Here is a 19,714-nt window from a genome sequence, read left to right on the forward strand (position 1 = left end):
ATCAAGATTCACTTTCCTATTCCTGCAAGTTTAATTTGTACTTGTGACAAGAACATTATAAATCTGATATTTAATTGAGTATTATCTCCATTTAAAAATTGAATGAGAGCCTGTTGACAAGTGTGAATCCCCATCAGATTAAATAGACTGTGAAGTAAACTTCTCCGTTCCTCTACAGGGTAATGCATTTAAAAAATACATGTAATTTTTTTTGTTCTTGTATTTGCACAAAACGTGAATATTATTTTGATGTCGCTGTATATAAGATGGATTTGAGTCACCTGATGTGAATCTCTCAAATCTGAAAGTCATCAATTTATAATTTTGATGTTTTAAAAATTAGTTACAGAGATAGGCTGCCAGAGGTGTTAATGGACATCCAAGCATGTGGCGATTTGCCAAAGTCCATTTTATTCAGTGATTTCTTAAACTTGCTGAAACTTAACGGCAAGCCCAGAGTTCCTTTCATTTTTTGATTTTGTAATGCTCTTTCGAAGCCATTTTTTAATGATTTTTCCCCTAATTTTAAATATTTCTTTCCATATAAGGTGGTTAAATGTTTGTGCTGGAGAAGCCCTCATTTTAGAACACTGTTTTAGGCAGGACCTTGTTTCAGTGCTTTCTTGTGGAGTCAAAATAGCTGTCTGTGGATATTGCTTGGTTCTATGTTGAGCAGATTTGCCTAATTTCCCAAAAAATGCTTCACATCCATATATATAGCTGGAAGGAATTTGCGACCAGGTGTGTGAAGTATATTTTACGTCGCAAACAGCTTGATATGCAGAATTGGGTCATTTGTAATCATAACAATTTATTTTCTTATGTAAAAACTTTAAATGCCATTTGGTAACAAGTCACAAAATTGGAATTTGGGTTTACGACCCAATGCTGATTCAGTATTTGGAAGGGCCGTGTTTAGGCCAACCCTTCCAAATACCGAATCATAGTGGTATGGATTAATGTATTGCGACTGAATTCCGGTCGCAAAACATTAACTTTTTTCTACCTTCTCAAAGGAGGTGGTAAGCCATTCACAAATGAGAAGGGGTCACCTTTGTGAATGCTGACCAAACATTTTTTATGAGTAAGCAGTGGTCGCTTGGACCACTGCCTACTTTCAATTCATGAAACGTACACTTTTTTTTTTTTTTAACTGCATCCCGTTTTCCTTTAAGGAAAGTGGGTTGAATTTAAAAGAAATTATAATAATCTCTAATATTTGGCAGAGACAGTCCTCCTTGATCTAAATCAGCATAGAGAGTATTGATTGCTATACGAGGAGGCTTCTTTGCCCATACGAATGCAGAGAACATAGATTCAATCTTAGAAAAATACGTTCCCGATAAAAAACAAGGAATAGTAGAAAACAAAAAATTAAATAATGGAAGAATGGACATTTTTATCAGGGCAACCCGACCCAGGATTGATAGTGGCAGGGAGTTCCAGCGTGTAAACATTAAGCGGATTTTAGAAAGAAGGGGATCGAAGTTAAGCATATATAAGTCCGTAACTGACTGTGAGAAATAGACCCCGAGATATCTTTTGGGTTTAGTATTAATGCAACACTTTAGATCGGGATGTATTTCTGGATCTCTGTTCCCACAAATCAAAATCTCTGTTTTCTTTTTGTTTATCCGGTAACCCCCTAAGGCTTCGAATTCTTCGAAGATCTGAAGCATCTTAACTTGTGAATGAAGCTCAGGTTTAATTAATAACATAATATCATCCGCATAAAGTTTGATCTTACTTATTGAAGGAATGGGGGGAGAGATATTAACACAGTTCCTTATTGCAGCCGCAAGGGGCTCAATAAAGAACGCAAACAAAACTGGGGATAAGGGACATCCCTGTCTCGTACCTCTCTTAACAAAAACAGTACCGACCATTACCGTATTTATAATAATATTTGCTTTGGCCATAGTATACAGATTTCGAATTAAATTTACGATTTTATGGGGAATACCAAAGTGCCTTAAAATAATAAAAAGTGTCTCCCAAACCACCAAATCAAACGCTTTTTCTGCATCTAATAACAAAATCAATGCTGGGATCCCTCGTGTCTCAAAATAATCTAAGGCATCAACTAAATAGTGTGTGTTTGTAAACAGTTGCCTTCCTGGAATAAAACCGTTCTGATCCGGGTGGATCAATTCTGTTGAGATTTGATTCATACGCATTGATATTAATTTAGTAACGATTTTATAATCTGTGTTTAGTAAGGTAATAGGTCGGTACGAGTTTGGGTCTTTAGCATCCTTCCCCTTCTTCAGAAAACTCACCACCGTTCCTTCTCTAAAAGAGTCCGGGATCGGGCCTCCTTCCAACATCGAATTTAATAATAACAAAAAAATATTTGAGAAAGTGCAAAAAAACATTTTAAAAAATTCCGCTGGAAATCCGTCTGGGCCAGAAGCCTTCCCATTTGGTAGGTTTGTGACCACCAATTCTACCTCTTCCACTGTGAAAGGGCATAACAATGCTTCCTGATCGGTTTGAGAAAGGCAGGGCAATGCACAATTTTCTAAAAAATCCGATAGTTTTATTTGATCAATACTATGTTGCTGACTATAGATTTTATTATAGTGAGTGAGCATTATCTTCCCTACCCCAATCGAGTCTATTGTATCTATTTGAGTCGCTGGGCATCTTAATTCTCTGATCAAATTAGCCGTTGCTTGTTCTCTCACCTGCCAAGCTAGGAACTTCCCAGTAAAATTACTGTCTTCATATATTTTTTGAGAATGTCTGCGAAAAATCTCCTCGCTTTGAGCATAATAATGTGCGCTTAATGCCCTTTTGGCTTCATCTAATTGATGTGAGATCGTATTGGATGAGTTCGCCTGTCTTAATTTGTTTAAAGCTTGTATTCTTTGTTCCAGCGCCTCTTTTTTACTTTTAATTGCTTTAAATACTGCTGCATCTTTACTTATAATTATACCACGGATAAAGGCTTTCATAGCATCCCAGATAATATTAATCGGGCCGAGTTGACATTGCGAAATACAAAATCATTGATCTCTGTTTTCAAAGACGTTACCCACATTTCATCATTCAAGTATGTTTTGTTGAATACCCAACGCTTAGGAGTCTTTGAGTTTGGATCCAGGGCAAAATTAATAACCAACATTGCATGATCTGAGAACCCATTATGAATAGGCCTTTGATTCAACATATTAAGCTGTCTAGAGGCTAGAAAAAAGTCAATCCGTGAAAAAGACTTAAACCTGCCTGACCAACATGTGTATTCTTTTTTTGACGGGTATTGAGTGCGCCATGGATCACAAAGGTCCACAGTTTTTTTATAGTTAAGAATAACTTTCAATGATTTAGGTTTGACTTGTTTCCTAGATTGCGTGGTCTTATCCAGCCGTAAGTTCATAATTAGATTGAAATCTCCTCCAATAATGATATCTCCTACCACCATCAGTAAAGATTGAAATAGATCCTCATAAACTGAGGAGCAATCGTCTACCGGAGCGTATAAACTGACGAATGTAATAGGTCTCAATCTATTTTTTATTCTACAAGAGGCCCAGCACCAACGTCCTGATGTATCCTCATTTGTTTGTATGATCTCAGGATAAATATTCTTATTCAGAAATATGGCAACCCCTCGCTGAGCCTCTAAAAATGAAGAGAAACCACGATATGAGGCCCATTTTTTAAACATAGAGAATTGATCCAATTTTGCATTTGGGATATGAGTCTCCTGCAGCAATATTACCGAAGGATTTTCCGACTTAATCCATAGCTCTATGGCCCGTAGTTTCTTTTTGTTATTTAAGCCGTTCACATTGAAAGAAATAATTTTCAAACAGTCACTACTCAGTATTTAGATAGATTACATATTTTCTGGAGGAATCTCATTTTAGTAAACAAAGAATCACCTATCAGGCAGAGAGTAGTTAATAAAAAACATAATAATAGACCTAGCACTAAAGACTTCATTCTTTTAACCCCTACAACACACCCACCACCCCCCCAAACCCCACCCTCCAATCGCCCCCCCCACCCCCACCTTTGGCCAAGATTAGAGATTATTATAATGCCTATTTTATACAGTATCTGTCGAGATTTAGGAATCAAACTCTAGGTCAAAATTTGTTTATTAATTGTTTCTTCGATCTAATTTGTTTCGAAAATGAGCTACCCCCTCCCCCGCAGATTTTTAAATCCCCCAAATTAGTTCGCTCTAAGATTCTCTTATGGTTTCTTAAAAAACGTACTGTTATGTTTAATAGATATTCACTCCCACTAGTTAATGCAACAACTCCACTGCCTAGTATTTTTCCACTGATGGGTATTAAAGGTAGATCGGATATAGTGGACAATTGGGCCAGAGTAGGATTTAGTAAAGTAGCTGATTTTTTAAAAAATGGAGGCTGGATAACTCCTAGAGAGATGGCAAGTCTTGTTCAGACAAATTTTTTGTTGGTTTTGTCATATAATACTATTTTTAAATTTTTGGGCCAACTTGATATTGAACAGCTTAATCAACCAACGCAATTGGTTAAAGATCTTTTGATAAATGAGTGTATAAAGAGACCAGGGGAATGGAAACGTTGCTTAGCATATAGTAGGGAAACGGATTTAAGTCAAAAAGTAATTAAAAAATGGAAGGAACAAGAAAACCATGTATTATCTATGAATACTTGGAAGACCATTAACCATTTTAATTTTAATATACTTCGGGGAGCTAATTGGCGAAGAATGTTATTTTTGGGGAAATGGTTATTATATCGTACTCCTGCTGCCATTTCCAAAATGTATCCAAACTATCCTTCAAACTGTTTCAGATGTACTCAGCACATTTCCGCCAACTGGTCTCACGTAATGGCTCACTGTACCAATATAAGGGAATTTTGGGACGATATTTTTGTGTTCTGCCAGATTAATTTCAAAATTACGCTCCCTTTTAATGAAAAACTGATACTATATGGTTTTGATTCAGATCTTAAAATATCCGCCCAATTGACTAAACTATTGTATATAGTAACGGTAGTTGCAAGATCTTTACTACTGCAAAACTGGCGGACAAAACAGATTCCAAGTAAATTAGAGTGGATACAGAAAATGAGGAGAGTAAGAAAGAGTGAACAAATTTATGCTCTGCGGGTGGGAGGAGGGAGAAAATTTGATAAGATTTGGGGTTCTTTTTTTGATTCGGACTGATGGTTATTTAGTGGATGATGTTTAACTTTATTATGTGAGAATCCTTTATGTTGAAGCTGTTTTTTATGGTATTTGATACTGTATATGTTTGACCAGTAATCTTTATTGTAACTAAAGTACTTCAATAAAAATAAAAATTAAAAAAAAAAAAAAAAAAGAATTTAAAAGAAATTGCTGCCACAACAGGCCACCATCCCTCTGATGGCTTTGATTCCTAATGGGTCACAATTTGTGACCTACCTCATTAATATTCATGAGGTAGGTCGAATTTCTACCCACTAAGAACATATAATTTGCAAACTAACCTATTAGCACCAACAAGAGTTCACCAATCACCACACTGGTCGCAAAAATACTCTTTGTAAATTGATGCATGCCTATGTACACCTGACTCTTGGTGCTTACAATCTGTAAAATTGTTTCGAGTGATGGACCCCACAAGTTCTTGAATAGGGTTACAAACAAAAATCCCTAAGGTACATGCTTTAGTTTTTATGAGAGTCTGATTTTACCATGATTATCAAATACTATGCCAAGTTATTTATAATATGATTCTATAGCAATCTTTTTCTTGATCAGGTACCAAAGGCCAGATATATTTATTTTTTACCAAAAATTAGCACTTTCATTTTATTCAAAGTGATTGCCAACTCATTTGTTACCTTGCTGCTAAATATGGATGTTATCAATATTTGTAACCCCAATGGGATTGTTCTAAGCAAGACAACATCTTCTTCATATAATAAGGTCAATAGTTGTTGCACTGCCACATCTTGGGCAAATGTGTGTTTGGGATATTAAATGCTGTTGGTAAATCTGAGATGTAAAAGTTAAAAAAGAAGCAAATCCAGGACTCAATCTTATTTTAATCTATTGTTGAGCACATTTTAGCTGAGTTTGCTGTCAGCCTCCACACTTGAGTTTTGCCAGCACCGGTGGAGGGCTTCTAAGAAATATCTTGCCAAGCACCCATATGTCACATATTCCCTGATGACCACCACTATGATCTCTGACGTACAGTTTCCTCCTCCTCAAGTTAAGATGTATCCACTTCTTCTGAGGAAACGTTGTTCCAATTTGATCCCACTGCAAGGTTACCCACTTTTTGCAAAGGAGCCAGTGGGAAGTAAATCCCATAGACATTTAGATGCTGCCAGTTTTAAGAAATGCACGGGGGCATGAAAGCATACCGTGCTGATGCAGGCTGGCACCCCGACTTCTGCTCCATATTAGCCCAATCCTTCCAAACTCACTTCTCACTGCTCGTGTATTTCTGAACAAGGCAAAATAAGCTCTTCCTTTTTACAGAGCTTGACACTGCAGTATTTTCCTTGTTGAGGCATGTTGAGTGACATACACTGATCATGTATTCTATTATAGCATGTCTACAGAGCTTTCTGTGCCTCTTGTCAAGGCCTCAACGTGAACATCCAGGTAGGACCCAATTTACCAAAGTATGTTTTAAGAAGGTTGTGGGTTACAGTGTCACTAAATGTATTGATATTTATGTTGTGCTGCCCAGAAGGCATGCTCCAAAATTGCTGCAGGAGCAAGTAGCCAATATCGTTCATTTTGGGCCCAATTCGCCATTCGCAAAGCCGTTCCTGCCATCCACCGATGTTTATGGCTGAAAGTGAACTCATGTTTGCTCAATGGCAGTCAGCACCAGGTAAATGGTTCAACTCCTGTGTAACTGCTCACCACCAAGGCATACAATCTCACAATAGTAAATTTCAAGCAAACGTTCAGGAGTGGGAGTTTCAGGGTGTGGTTTACTGTCAAAGTTTGTGCAGATCCATAGACATGCAACTTTATGGGCATCACAAAGTCATTTCCCACCCTTTGCCACCCTGGACATTATGTCATAAATTCACTGCATCTAAACGCTGGATCAGCTGCTATTTAAGGGGAGGGGAAGTGGCCTAACGGTCAGAGCTGGCGATCTTAAAGCCGGGGAACCAGGTTCGAGTCTGGCATCAACTTGAACATCCACTGGTTTTTAGCACATCCCTTAATCTCCCCGTGTCTACTAAAACAAAACTAATGAATGAATTGCATAAAGTAACTGGTGCTCACATAAAGCGCTACAATACTTTCGGGCCTAGCTCCCGCTATATAAAGCTGCAAAAAAAGGAGGGAACAGAATACCCTCACACATTATTAAGGAATAAAAAGACCGTTTCCCGCATGAGTAAAATGCTTTCGCCATGAAATTGAAAAAGAAAAAGAAACGACAGTTGTTATAGTGGAATGGCCACGGCATTAAAAGTAAAACATTACTTCGTCAAACAGTGCTTTTATTTTTATTGAAATAATCTCAAAATGTATTGTTGAGACTATTTCTTAAAGTACATATCACTAAACTCCCTGACTTAGTGAAGGCTACAGAAAACACATGACGCGATTCTGTTTCATTAAACAGCTCGTGGCAGCTGGTCGCGGGTGAGGTCACGCGCAAGTCGAAGGCACAGACTATCGGGCGGGCCCAGGAGCCCTGAGCCCCCTCAGCGTAAGGAGCCCGAAGCCGGTTCACTTCACGTCCAATTACCACAATCAAACCCCGGGCAAGTAAGCATTTGAACATTAATGGGAGGCAATCTAACCCGAGCCAGAGATCCATTTGAATCTATTGATTGCAATTTACAACCATTAAACGTCGCTTATTAGGCAACAGAAGATATATAACCCAATCAATGGCCGCTGGAATTGTTTTTGCTCGTCCACTTTAAAGGTATTTAGGGACATCATTAAATGTTTCCTGAGAGCCCGCAAAAGAAATAGGTGTGTGCACACGCCATTTTGTGTGCTTTTATACTCGGCTGGCTTTTATCCTTGCAGTAAAGAGGATGTGGCCTAAAGGCTATGGCGGTTGACCTACAAACTGTGGAATCGAGTTCGAGTCGCGGCAACCACGCTCAATATCCTTTGATTCTAGACAAATCGCTTAATCTCCCTGTGCCTCACGAAAATGGATCATGTGCCCGTCTGTAACGCAAATGGTGCTCGTGCAAAGCGCTCTGATACCTTCAGGGCTAGTTCGCGCTATAGGAAACCTCTTAATAACAAGCATTAACAAGCATTGGCATAGCCAATAGGTCTCGCCTTTGGGACCTTATAAGTGTTTAGCCATGCAACAGTTGCATAACTAAATACTTATAAGGTCCCAAAAGCGAGACCTATTGGCTATGCCCGGCTGCCGTGCGGCCGCGAAAGTGATCGCGATCAAACGTCAAAGCGGCCGCAAAAGTGAAAGTAATTGCGGTCAAGCGCTGCGCGCGCGCCCGCACACATGCACTGTAGCTCTAGGCTGGCCTGGTAGCACTTTTTGGAGCCCCCTCAATAAGTCTCGCCAGACCAGTGCATGCGCTGGGTCAGGCGAGACCTAAAAATGCAATCGGTCTTGCCTTTTATTAAGTTAGTCATTTGCTTTGCTATACAATACCATTAGCAAAGCAAATGGCTTTAACTTGATCAACGGCGAGACCTATTGCATTTTCAATGCTTGTTCTGGACTGCAGTGACACCAGGCACATCGATGTGCGCATCGTTACACTTCTCAATAGTGGAGAAGTTACAGCATGCCAGGTGAGCACATCGATGTGCGCAAGCTCACACTGTTCACTTCTCACTAGTGGAGAAGTTACGGCATGACGTCATGCCAGGTGAGCGTTGTAGGGGAAGGGAAATCCTTTAAAGAGTCATTTTCTCCCTGGTTTTCCCTTCTCTTTTTGAAACTCAGGAGCAGCAGCATTGTTGTGGTGTCACCAGGGCTGTAAGTAGAAGTTTTTTCAATATTCTATACAAGCCATAGTTGCTGCTTATTTATCTTATGCAAGTAACAACCATTGACAAAGCCAATAGTCCTGACTGGTTGTAGGTATGATGTTACTTGTTGTATAATATATATATGGATGCAATGAGAGAAACAGCAAAAAAACAAGTGGGGGGAACATTATGCTAAGCACAGATGTTTAGCTCATGTGTTTTTAATCCACATCCTTAATTACATTGACCATGCCCCTTTGGGAGACCCCCCTAGATTTTTCATCCCACTTAAGGCCTTGCACAATGTAACTAAGTGCTTACAAGCAGCATGAATCTGAATTCAACTACATACTGAAACGTGCAGAAGGGAAAGCAAGCAGCAGCCTCATTAACTTCTGTGCTGTATTTACCTTGCAGCCTCAACTGGCCCTCTTCAATCACCTCGTTGCAGCACCACTTCCAAGCCAATGAATAAAGCTGCTGGGTTGCAGTCCGTGCACGAGCACACCAGTACCTGTTGTTATTCAGTTCATCTCGTGCTGCCTAAGTTTAAAAGCTACGCGCATCTCCTGCCCTGGACGTATACTTCTGGCGCACTAACCCAACACGCCACACTAGCCCACACCCTGCATAAAGAAATCACATCTGTCAAGCGCACCTCTCACCCCACGATGCACAGATTCACTCGAGCTGCACTAAGCAATGGGCTCCCACTGACGGTCAAACGTGAAGCAGTTTTTAACAAGACTTGAGAGCTGCTGAAAATGTAAATGTAATGAAAATAAATTACCGTAATGCCAATCCTAGGTCAGAGTTATAAAACACAAATTTGGAAGCATGTTCAGTAGTATTTACTAGCAGCAGCGAAAGACAAGAACATACAGATACAGCTGCTTGTGGAGGCTTTCTGTAATGTAGACAGCGTGCTCAGCATAACATAGGAGGGTCACTTTGCGACATTCTTTAATCAGTGCCCCTTGTAGCGCGGCTCTTAGTTGAAAGCACGTTGGGACTAGGGCCGCTGATAGGTGGGGGCTGGAGGGCAAAGTATACAGGAGAACAAGCTGGCTCCGTGGAGCCGATGGGGGGAGGGAAAGTGAAAGCAGAGATGCGCGCGCTGTGTAACGCGAGCCTCCGGGGACAGGAGATGTGCGTATGGAGTGCACATCTCCTGTATGTACGCGTGCACATCTTCTGTCCGCGAGTGCCACCTCTTTTCTCCCTTCGCTAGAGAAACCGGCAACAATAGATCTCGCCAAGGCGCGAGACCTATTGGCTATGACAATGCTTCAGGTCGGCCCTAATCTCAGCAGGGTGACCTTCAGGCAGATGCTGGTTCAGCATCCCCTGATATCAATTGTTGCTATCCCAGTCCAAACTAGTACCACAACGGTAGCTTTCTCAACAATATGTACAGAAGTATTGTTTATACCGTGAGAAGGGCTCTCAAGTTACTTAGATGTGAATCCTCCATTGCATAGATCTGACGTGGCTTCTAGCCACCCCGAGGCTACCAGGAACCCTTCCCTTAGCCTAGCGGCTTGCTCGCTTATCTCAAGTTCCCCTGTCTCAGAAAGAGCTGCCATTTTTAGTTGTTCGTTGTAGTTTTCAGTACACTCCGTTGTACACTACAGCCAAACGAGCACATTGACTGCTGCACCGTTCACCCTGACTCAGCGCTGCAACGGCAACCACATGTCCCTTCTGCAACTCATCCTTTCCGTGCGGAGACCATACTTCACCGCAGACAGGAAAGGATGTCATATTTCCGCCGATCGATATTTGATGCTCCAAAATCCATCCCTACCGCCGTGCCTCATCATCAGCTATGAAGGAGCCTGTATCTCATGACGGAAGTAGAAGCTCTTTCCATTCTTAGAGTTCCTATTTTTCACCAGCACAGGCCCCGTGGTTGCCAGTGGTACAGTTCACATATATTTCTGCATTTCAGTTTTCACAGATGAAGCATCATGGAATCCTCAGCTGCTGTCTTTTTCATGAAGACAATGAAACAGTAGACACAGTTAAAAACAAGGAAAAGGAAAAAAGGCACGCAAAAAAAAGTGCTCGCCAGTCAGCCACTGTTTATTTTTGCATCGCGCTGTCACTTTAAGCGCGATGCAACAATAAACATGCGGCCTGCTTTCCTTCTGGCATGAAAGGTTTCTTGTCTTTATGGGGCCATGTGTTTGAAACACATGGCCCCATAAAGATAAGAAAGCTTTTGCCACAAACGTAAACCAAGCGAGCCAGTCCAACTGGGACGGCTCTAAAAGAGAAAACTGTACGTCACTGGAAGCTCTTTTCCAATGGCTGGCCACCGTTTAGCATAAACGGTGACGCCAGCCAATGGAAAAGAGGGGCGGGGCTTAAACCCCGCTAGTGAAATCTACCCTAACTCATTAAATCTCGCCAGCGAGACTGCGCATGTCTGCGCAGCCTACGCCAGGTGAGACCTAAAAAAAAAAAGACTTAAAAGATACAAAATCAAAGTGTTGGTACAGTCAGCGCATTCTTTAACAACTGTTCTTAAGTGTTTCCACAGAAGTGCGTACACTCTTTTCCCTCAGCGAAGTTTACATTTTAAGTCTTTCATAAAGGTTATGAAAGTTCCAGGTTTTGCAGCTGTCAAGAATTGTCTCCTCACTGCAAGAAAATCTTCAGTACAGGCAGGTACTTTTCACTAAAATTTGACATCAAATGTACCTTTCACAAAGGGTTTCTATGCTCAATCACAAATGTTTACACATTTTTTGTAATCTGCACGCTTACCATGTACTGATTTTTTCAATGCACAGTGGCACAATGGAGGAAAACAACAAGGGCAACAGCAAAACTCAGAAGCAACAGCGCATGCAAATTGTGTACAAACGCTCATTACCATTAATTAAGGGTGAGGAAATAAACAGATGTGCAATTGTCGAAGTTGGCGATGCGGCGAGCGCAAGATAAGTGGTTTTATTTATTTAGTTTTCACATTTCCGTCGAATGTTAAATTTTGCTACCCCCCACAACGCCCCACAGCGTTTACCTGTGCGAGCCGCTGCTGCAAAGGATAAGCAAGGAAAGAGCAGACAGTGCCATAGTTATAGAAATGTGGCAATATCCTACCCTCTCCCTAAAATATGCTGCTCGCTCCATAGCGATGGTGCACATTCAGCCTGTCGAGCACCGTGCACACACCTTTGCACCATAGTGCAAAGGGACTGCATGAGTTCTCAGCATAGATTTGTATTGAAAGGGTAAATATTATACTTAGACTAACTTTGAACATTTTCCCACTTCGTATGTGTTCTGCACAGTGCAGCCCACATGCAAAATGGGAAAAGTTAGGAGAAATAAAAGTTCTCTCATTTTTAATGGGTTCTTCAAAGTGACTTTAATTTGTGGTGTGAAACTCTGTCTACTATTGTTAGCAATAGGGTTTTGCATGAAAAACCATGGGTGGCTGCTTGGGAACACCCATATATAACCCATGAAACGCCCTCTTGAAGCTGAGTAGCACAAAACAGCGCTTTGCTCTGGTTTGCATTACTGTCAGAAAGTGTGTAGTTTGGGGTGTTACACCCACCAAATAAATGTATTTTCCAAAAATAGTTGGGGACATGGGCTTCCACTTCGGTATGGTGAGATATCTGTTGGAATTCACCTGGAATTTATACATACACACAGACAAAAATGCACGCACACTCTCTCCCTCTCTGTTTTTAAAGTCCTCCAAAAAATTGGTTATTATACAACATATTGTGATGTCTCTCTAAGCACTCCAACCAATCCACATTCCTTTACCTTTCAACTGCCCTTTACACCCCTCTCATGCCCCCCTGCTAGTCGTATAATTCATTTCAACATTTTATGCCAACGTGATTGTTGGAAAATCTGAAGCTCACCCTACCAATCTTACTGACCAACCTATGCCCCGGACTATCAGGCAAATCTTCAGCCCAAAACAAGTTCTGCGCTGAAAAGTAGATCTAAGAAAAATTATTTTGAGCAGGTTTGCATCATTTTTGTCACGCAAACCCAACGCAAAAGGTTTGTAAATCTAACCCCAAGTTCCAGATTTTGGCTTTTCTTGAGTTGTGTAAATTGAGAATAAGTAGGTAGGAGCGATTAGGGAACTAGACCAGAAGGTAGTCTGTCTTTCCTCTTGGCTCTCAGCCTGCTCAGTAAATGGGGTTGGGTGGTGAAACATGAGTGACTTATATGTTTCTTAGAGATAAAAAAGTGAACCAGTACAGCATATTGCAGGGAAGTCAAACTGTTGTACACCATTGAGGACATCCGATTAGTGTGGTAGGAGTATACCTGTTCTGTGCCTTAGTTAAATATTTATCCCAGATATTTTGCTTCTTATGCACATAATCGTGCTTTGTTAAGATTTTCATTTAGACTGCTTTAACTCCTTTCAAGTTTCAAAGCCTTATGAAGAATCACTGCATCATTAGTTGAGTGCATTCAGGCAAAATCCGACAAGCAGTAACTAGATGTGTACTTTGGAAAAAAGCATTGGCAAGACAATTGGTCTCTCTAAAGTGAGACCTATTGGCTTTGTCAATGTTGCGTTAGCCATATTGTACAACAAAAAGTGATATGATGCAAACACCATTGGCTACGTCATAGCACTTTTTGTTCTGGTAGGAGGGAGCGAGGGAAGAGGCAAGCAAGAACCGGTCCTAGGATGCTTGATTCCGGTCCAGGGAAGACATGGCTTGGCAGTTCGGGCTGGACTGTTCCCATGAGGCACAGGGTCAAGACTGATTTGCATATGGCCATGTCTGAACAGGGGTGGCGTGGTGAGCAAAATGGGCTGGACTGTTCCCTTGAGGCACAGGGTCAAGACTGATTTGCATATGGCTGGGTTCAAACTGGAATGGCATGGTGAGCAAAAAAACGATGGATTTAGGCCCAGATCTCTGTACTGGGGTGAATGTATGACATTGTTCTGCATTCTGTTCATCAACTGTTGTTTTTGCATTTGTCACTCCGAGTGGGACGGGTATGCTCAGACATGAGTCCCGTGCTCTCCATGCCACTGAAATCAAGCTATCCTGGCTGAAGAGGGGTGAAACCCCGAAACCAGTCCTAGGATGCTTGGTTCTAGTCCAGGGAGGACCTGGCTTGGCAGTTCGGGCTGGACTGTTGTTCCCTTGAGGCACAGGGTCAAGACTGATTTGCATATGGCTGGGTTCAAACTGGAATGGCATGGTGAGCAAAAAAACGATGGATTTAGGCCCAGATCTCTGTACTGGGGTGAGTGTATGACATTGTTCTGCATTCTGTCCATCAACTGTTGTTTTTGCATGGGGGACAGGAAAGCAACAATTGGGAAGGGATCAGGGATACAGGGCAAGCAATGACAGAGAGGGAGGCGATAGGAAGGGACAAGCAATGATGAGGAGGGGCACCGGGGGGAATTGGTAAGCAACGATGAGGAGGGGGAGGACTGGCTTAGCAACAACGCAGGAGGTTTGAGGGAGGCTGGTGAAGTAACAGTGACAGAGCAACAATGAGGGGGTGACTGGGAAAGCAATGATAGGGTTGAGGGGGAATAGTTCAAGCAACAACAGAGTGGGGAGAGGGACAGACAAACAGCAAAGCAGAGCACGACAGGGAAGGAGGGAGACAACCTGCAAACACATGCACTCTTATAAAAAAAGTACCTCCGGAAAGTCCACAATCAGTGAAAGCACATCGGCTGCCAACAAGTAGCAGTACTTTGTCCATGCTCCACGGAAGAGACAAACAAACAAAGACAGTGCAAGCGATGGTTGCTGACTAATAGGAAGCAAGAAAATGAGAGTGATAATGAAGCCAACCAATGGTAAGTGATGGGTGGACTCTATGGCCCTTGTATTGTAAACAAAAAGTCTTGCAAGTGCACATGCACTGTCTCAGAAGGGACCTAAAAAGGGAGTTATACATGAACAAAGGACTAGGGAGATGGTGACTAGGGCCGCAACGGTGACAGAATACCCTTTCCTCCAACCTTCAGGTGTTTTTTAAAAGAAAAAAAGAAAATGAAAGCGTACTGCACTGTCATGTTTATGTTTATTGACACACTTTTATTGCATTTACTGAAACCTCAATGTTTCTGTAAATGGAACATAACATGAGTATTTGTAAAGCACACATGCACCCAAAAGGGTATCTTGCCGCTGAATAATAAATGTTTATTGTTACCCAACTCAATACAACTCAATAGTACTCATTTTATCGACTTCAGAAAAGTGAAATGCTAAGTGGACCCACCGGGATTTGAAGCTGTGACCATGAGGTTGAACACGGGCCCTTCAGTGGGTTCATTAGTCCACTAAGCCACCAGACCCTGCGCTGGGCTGGCGGACATCTCTACATGTGGCAGGCAGCGTACCCTCACCATGTCTGGAATAAAGTACTAACGCCGTCCGCCAACATTTAAATCAGGCCCTCTGTTTCTGCCGCCTACATACTCCTCCGACAGCCTGACAGAGTAAGGACCATCGGAGGTTTGGCCATGTGTCTGTCCACCAGATGTAGAGAGGGCATACACATAGCTACTTTTTTACTTCACAGCCCACCACCTACAACATGTGGTATGTAAAAGTTAAATCTTCTCAATGACCTTTCCCCCCCATGCTATGGAGAACAATCCCATGGTGAGGGGCTGATTGCTTTTTTATTTTCAAAAACAAAATCCGGCTTTGGAATTTTTTTTCTTTAAATAAAAGAAGAAAACAAAGTGTGCCCAGCATGTTGACAGAGCAGCAAGGCACACTTTCATTGCATTGACAGGAACTGCGGCGATGGTGGTTTCTGTAAATACAAAAGATGCTCGGAGGGCCAGCAGACATCTTTAAATGCGAAGTACCCACGCCATGGTAGGAGTAAAGAACTTCAAAATGACGACGGTACTAACGCCGTAATCCAACATGTAAATAAATTCCATCGTTATAATTTATCGTAGGAAAATCACTGTCTACCCGATAATAAACACAATGGTTAATTTATCTCCTAAAAGCACTGTAACCTAAAAAGCTGACTGTGAAAAACATAGGACATTTAACAAGCCCTAATTATTTTGTACAAATCTACAACACCTGTACCAGTGTAATGCTAACCATTTCGGCAGAACATCAGTCATCAGAAAGGGTCTTTACCTCTGCTGAGCATGGGATGCGTCTGAAAGCTTCTATGGCTGCCAGACGTATTACTGTTGGATTGCTCTCTTGAAGTGCACAAGAACTTAGAATCGGTGCTAGAAACGTTGCAGCCAAACCAGCATTTCCAACTGCTTTTAAATAGAGCTGCATCTGAAAAGATATACAAAGCACAAGGGAGTGAGAGCCTAATATGTATATATCACATACTAGAACCTATGCAAATATATCCTTTTTCAACCTTAATGCTAATAGACTTTCATCATGTGAATTCCAATTTTAGAAAACACACATCTGTAACAAAAGGGCTGCAATTCTTTAAACTACGTTTATTATGAAATCGGGTTATTACATTTAATTCTTCAAAGGAATTGAATCAGTGCCTAAAGTTTAAAACCTATTTCATCCTCTACAGTAGTCACATTTTGGAGAACTATTCATGCCCCCTGGTTTACTGACATTGAACACAAACCCTCAGAATTGGGATAATATGAGTCCAATATTCTTAAATTATTTATACATATAGCAATAGTTACTCTGAATTTGAATATTTGAATGGGCTATGCTTACTGTGTTTTGTACCCCTGCTTATATTTTCATGAGTCTATATTTTATTTTCCAGAACCATATTGCTGATAACATACTCAGAAATGTAAATTATTTTGCTCCACATTATAGGATATAGCAACAGAGCACAGCTTTTGTAAACCAAGCAGAGTCACAATGTGGTAATTTCGACACATGAACATGGATAAATAGATATTTGGCAAAGCAACATTTATTTGACCTAAGAGAGCATTGAAAATAAGGTCGTGCTACAATATGAGGTTTACTTCGTAATAATATATGATTAGCTGTGAGAACCTCCCAGAGTTTTAGAAATGTGCTTTACAACTATTATTCCATTTTTAACCCCACCAGACAAAATTGCTTCTAATTCCTCCTGAAGCCTTTCCCTTTAATGCAAAGTGTCCGTGCCTGACTATGTATGTGAAAATGGTTGTCATCATATCTCTTCCACAAGCCAAAAATGTGGAGTCTGCTTTTTGAGTAGTATTGTATATCAACTTATGGGAGATCATAGGCGTGGTAAAAAATGAGCCATTCTGATTGTGTTATACTTTGATTGTGACCGATCTAATTGAATATAAGGGAGTGCTACATGTTTCTTTCAATTACTATAAAAATTGTTTGCTCATTTAACCCTCGGGTTAGGGCATATGGCACCTTTTGGTAGTAGGTGCTAGAAAGAAGAGATTAGCACCCAAACAACAAAAGAATACATAAACATATTATTGTCACACGTAAAAGACTGTTAAAGAAATAACTAATGATTGTGCAGTTCCGCTTTCCTGAAAGGGAAACTACTACTACCAAACTCTCATGTTAACACATATCTCTTTCAGGTTCTAGAAATGAAGGAGGACCTCAAACTATTTGTATTTTTTATTTTTCAGTCTGTAAAACTTGTTTTAAACTGTGCAATCTATTTATTTTAAAATAGTTGCCTCATTGCTGGGATGGGAGCATGTGTGAAGAAGGTGTGGTCTCAAAAATATTTAATTATTGTTTTCTTGAGCTCTACTTTCCTTTTGTTGGTTTAAAGTTGTCCACTTTGGAAAGTGGTCATACACACACTGATAGCCACGTACTTGCAATGTTTAGAAATTAATAACATCCTCAAGCCCTCATTATGAGTGGCCTTGCCACTGTGGAATCATTGTACGCACTAATGCGGCAACTGGTATTACCAGTACTGGAGATGCTTGTAATACCAGATTGCACTATTAGTGGAGGATTATACATGAATCCCCTTTAGGCCCATATGTATGTAAGAATTGTATGTAGGTTTCACTGTTTTGTGGTACAAACCAGACTCCACAGGCAAAAGAAGAGGCTATGGAGACTGTGGCGACCCATGTCTCAAGTGGAACCGGCAAAGTTAATATCCTTCCCATTCCATTAGGGTTCTTGCTGCATTATAAGGTACAATGGCTTCCCAATTCAAGATGGGGAGGAATACTTTCAGGTCAAGTTTGGACGTGACAGTATGTTAACCCCTTGCCTGGCACCTGTTCATTTTGTTGGGTTTTCTTCATACCAGTTCACATCAATCAATCAATCAGATCATTTGTAAAGCGCACTACTTACCCGTGAGGGTTTCAAGGCACTGAGGGGGGGTGTGGGGGGGGGGGGTGCTGCTGCTACTGGTCGAAGAGCCAGGTCTTGAGTCGTCTCCTGAAGGTCAGCAGGTCTTCGGTTTGTTGAAGGTTGAGGGGGAGGGTGTTCCAGGTCTTGGCGGCACGGTGGTAGAAGGACCTGCCTCCGGATGTGGTTCTACGGATGCGTGGGACCGTGGCCAGTGAGTGGTCAGCGGAACGGAGTTTCCTGTTGGGTATGTAGAAGGAGAGTCGGCTGTTGAGATAGGCTGGGCCGGTTTTGTGGAGTGCCTTGTGTGTGTGGACCAGGAGCTTGAAGGAGATTCTTCTGTCGACGGGGAGCCAGTGCAGGTCCCTCAGGTGGGGGGTGATATGGTCGCGGCGCGGGACGTCAAGGATTAGGTGTGCAGAGGCGTTCTGGATTCTTTGCAGTCTGTTGATGAGCTTGGACGAGGCTCCAGCGTAGAGGGCGTTTCCGTAGTCGAGTCTGCTGCTGACTAGGGCCTGGGTGACTGTTTTCCTCGTGTTTGTCGGGATCCATCTGTAGATCTTGCGGAGCATACGGGGGGTGTTGAAGCAGGTGGAGGAGACTACGTTGACTTGTTTGGTGATGGTGAGTTTCGAGTCGAGGATGACTCCAAGGTTGCGTGAGCGGTTGGTAGGAGCCGGGGGTGTCTCCAGTGATGCGGGCCACCAGGAGTCATCCCATGCTGAGGGGTTGGGCCCGAGGATGAGGATCTCCATCTTGTCTGAGGTCAGCTTAAGTCGGCTTTCCTTCATCCAGTCGGCGACGGCCTTCATTCCCTGGTGGAGGTTGGATTTGGCGGTGAGGGGGTCCTTGGTGAGGGAGAGGATCAGCTGCGTGTCGTCGGTGTAGGAGATTATGTTGAGGTCGTGCTGTTCAGGGCCTTGTCTCGGATCCCTGCGTCGTTGAGGTGCGTGCGTAGTGTGCGGTGGCAGATGGTGTCGAAGGCGGTGGAGAGATCCAGGAGGATGAGGGCCGCCGTCTCGCCGTTGTCTAGCAGGATCCTGATGTCATCTGTGGCGGCGATGAGGGCGGTCTCGGTGCTGTGGTTGCTGCGGAATCCTGATTGGGAGGGGTCCAGGATGCTGTTGTCTTCGAGGTGACGGGAGAGCTTGATGTTAACTATCTTCTCGATGACCTTTGCTGGGAACGGAAGCAGGGAGATGGGCCGGAAGTTCTTGAGGTCGCTCGGATCCGCCTTGGGTTTCTTCAGTAGGGCGTTGATCTCTGCGTGCTTCCAGCTCTCAGGGAAGGTAGCGGTCTCGAAGGAGAGGTTGATGATGTTGCGCAGGTGGGGTGCGTTGGAACTGCCGGCTTTGTTGAAGATGTGGTGTGGGAGAGGGTCAGACTGGGATCCGGAGTGGATTGTGCCCATGGTCTTGATTGTGTCCTCGATGCTCACGTTGGCCCAGGTTGTCAGGGAGTCGTGGTCGGTGGTGTGCGGTGGGTCTGGC

General features: G+C 42.3%; 1 protein-coding gene across 1 annotated transcript in view; it reads right to left on the reverse strand.

Moving 5' to 3' along the window:
- APOLTP (apolipoprotein lipid transfer particle homolog) overlaps window positions 1-19,714 on the reverse strand; it is a 1,292,669-nt gene that overhangs the window by 745,945 nt on the left and 527,010 nt on the right. The window contains exon 12 of the mRNA XM_085632129.1: window positions 16,077-16,229. Coding sequence (XP_085488255.1) covers window positions 16,077-16,229 — 153 coding nt within the window. The remainder of the gene's footprint in view (window positions 1-16,076; window positions 16,230-19,714) is intronic.

This window comes from Triturus cristatus, chromosome 10, assembly GCF_964204655.1.
Source record: "Triturus cristatus chromosome 10, aTriCri1.1, whole genome shotgun sequence".
Lineage (NCBI taxonomy): Eukaryota > Metazoa > Chordata > Amphibia > Caudata > Salamandridae > Triturus > Triturus cristatus.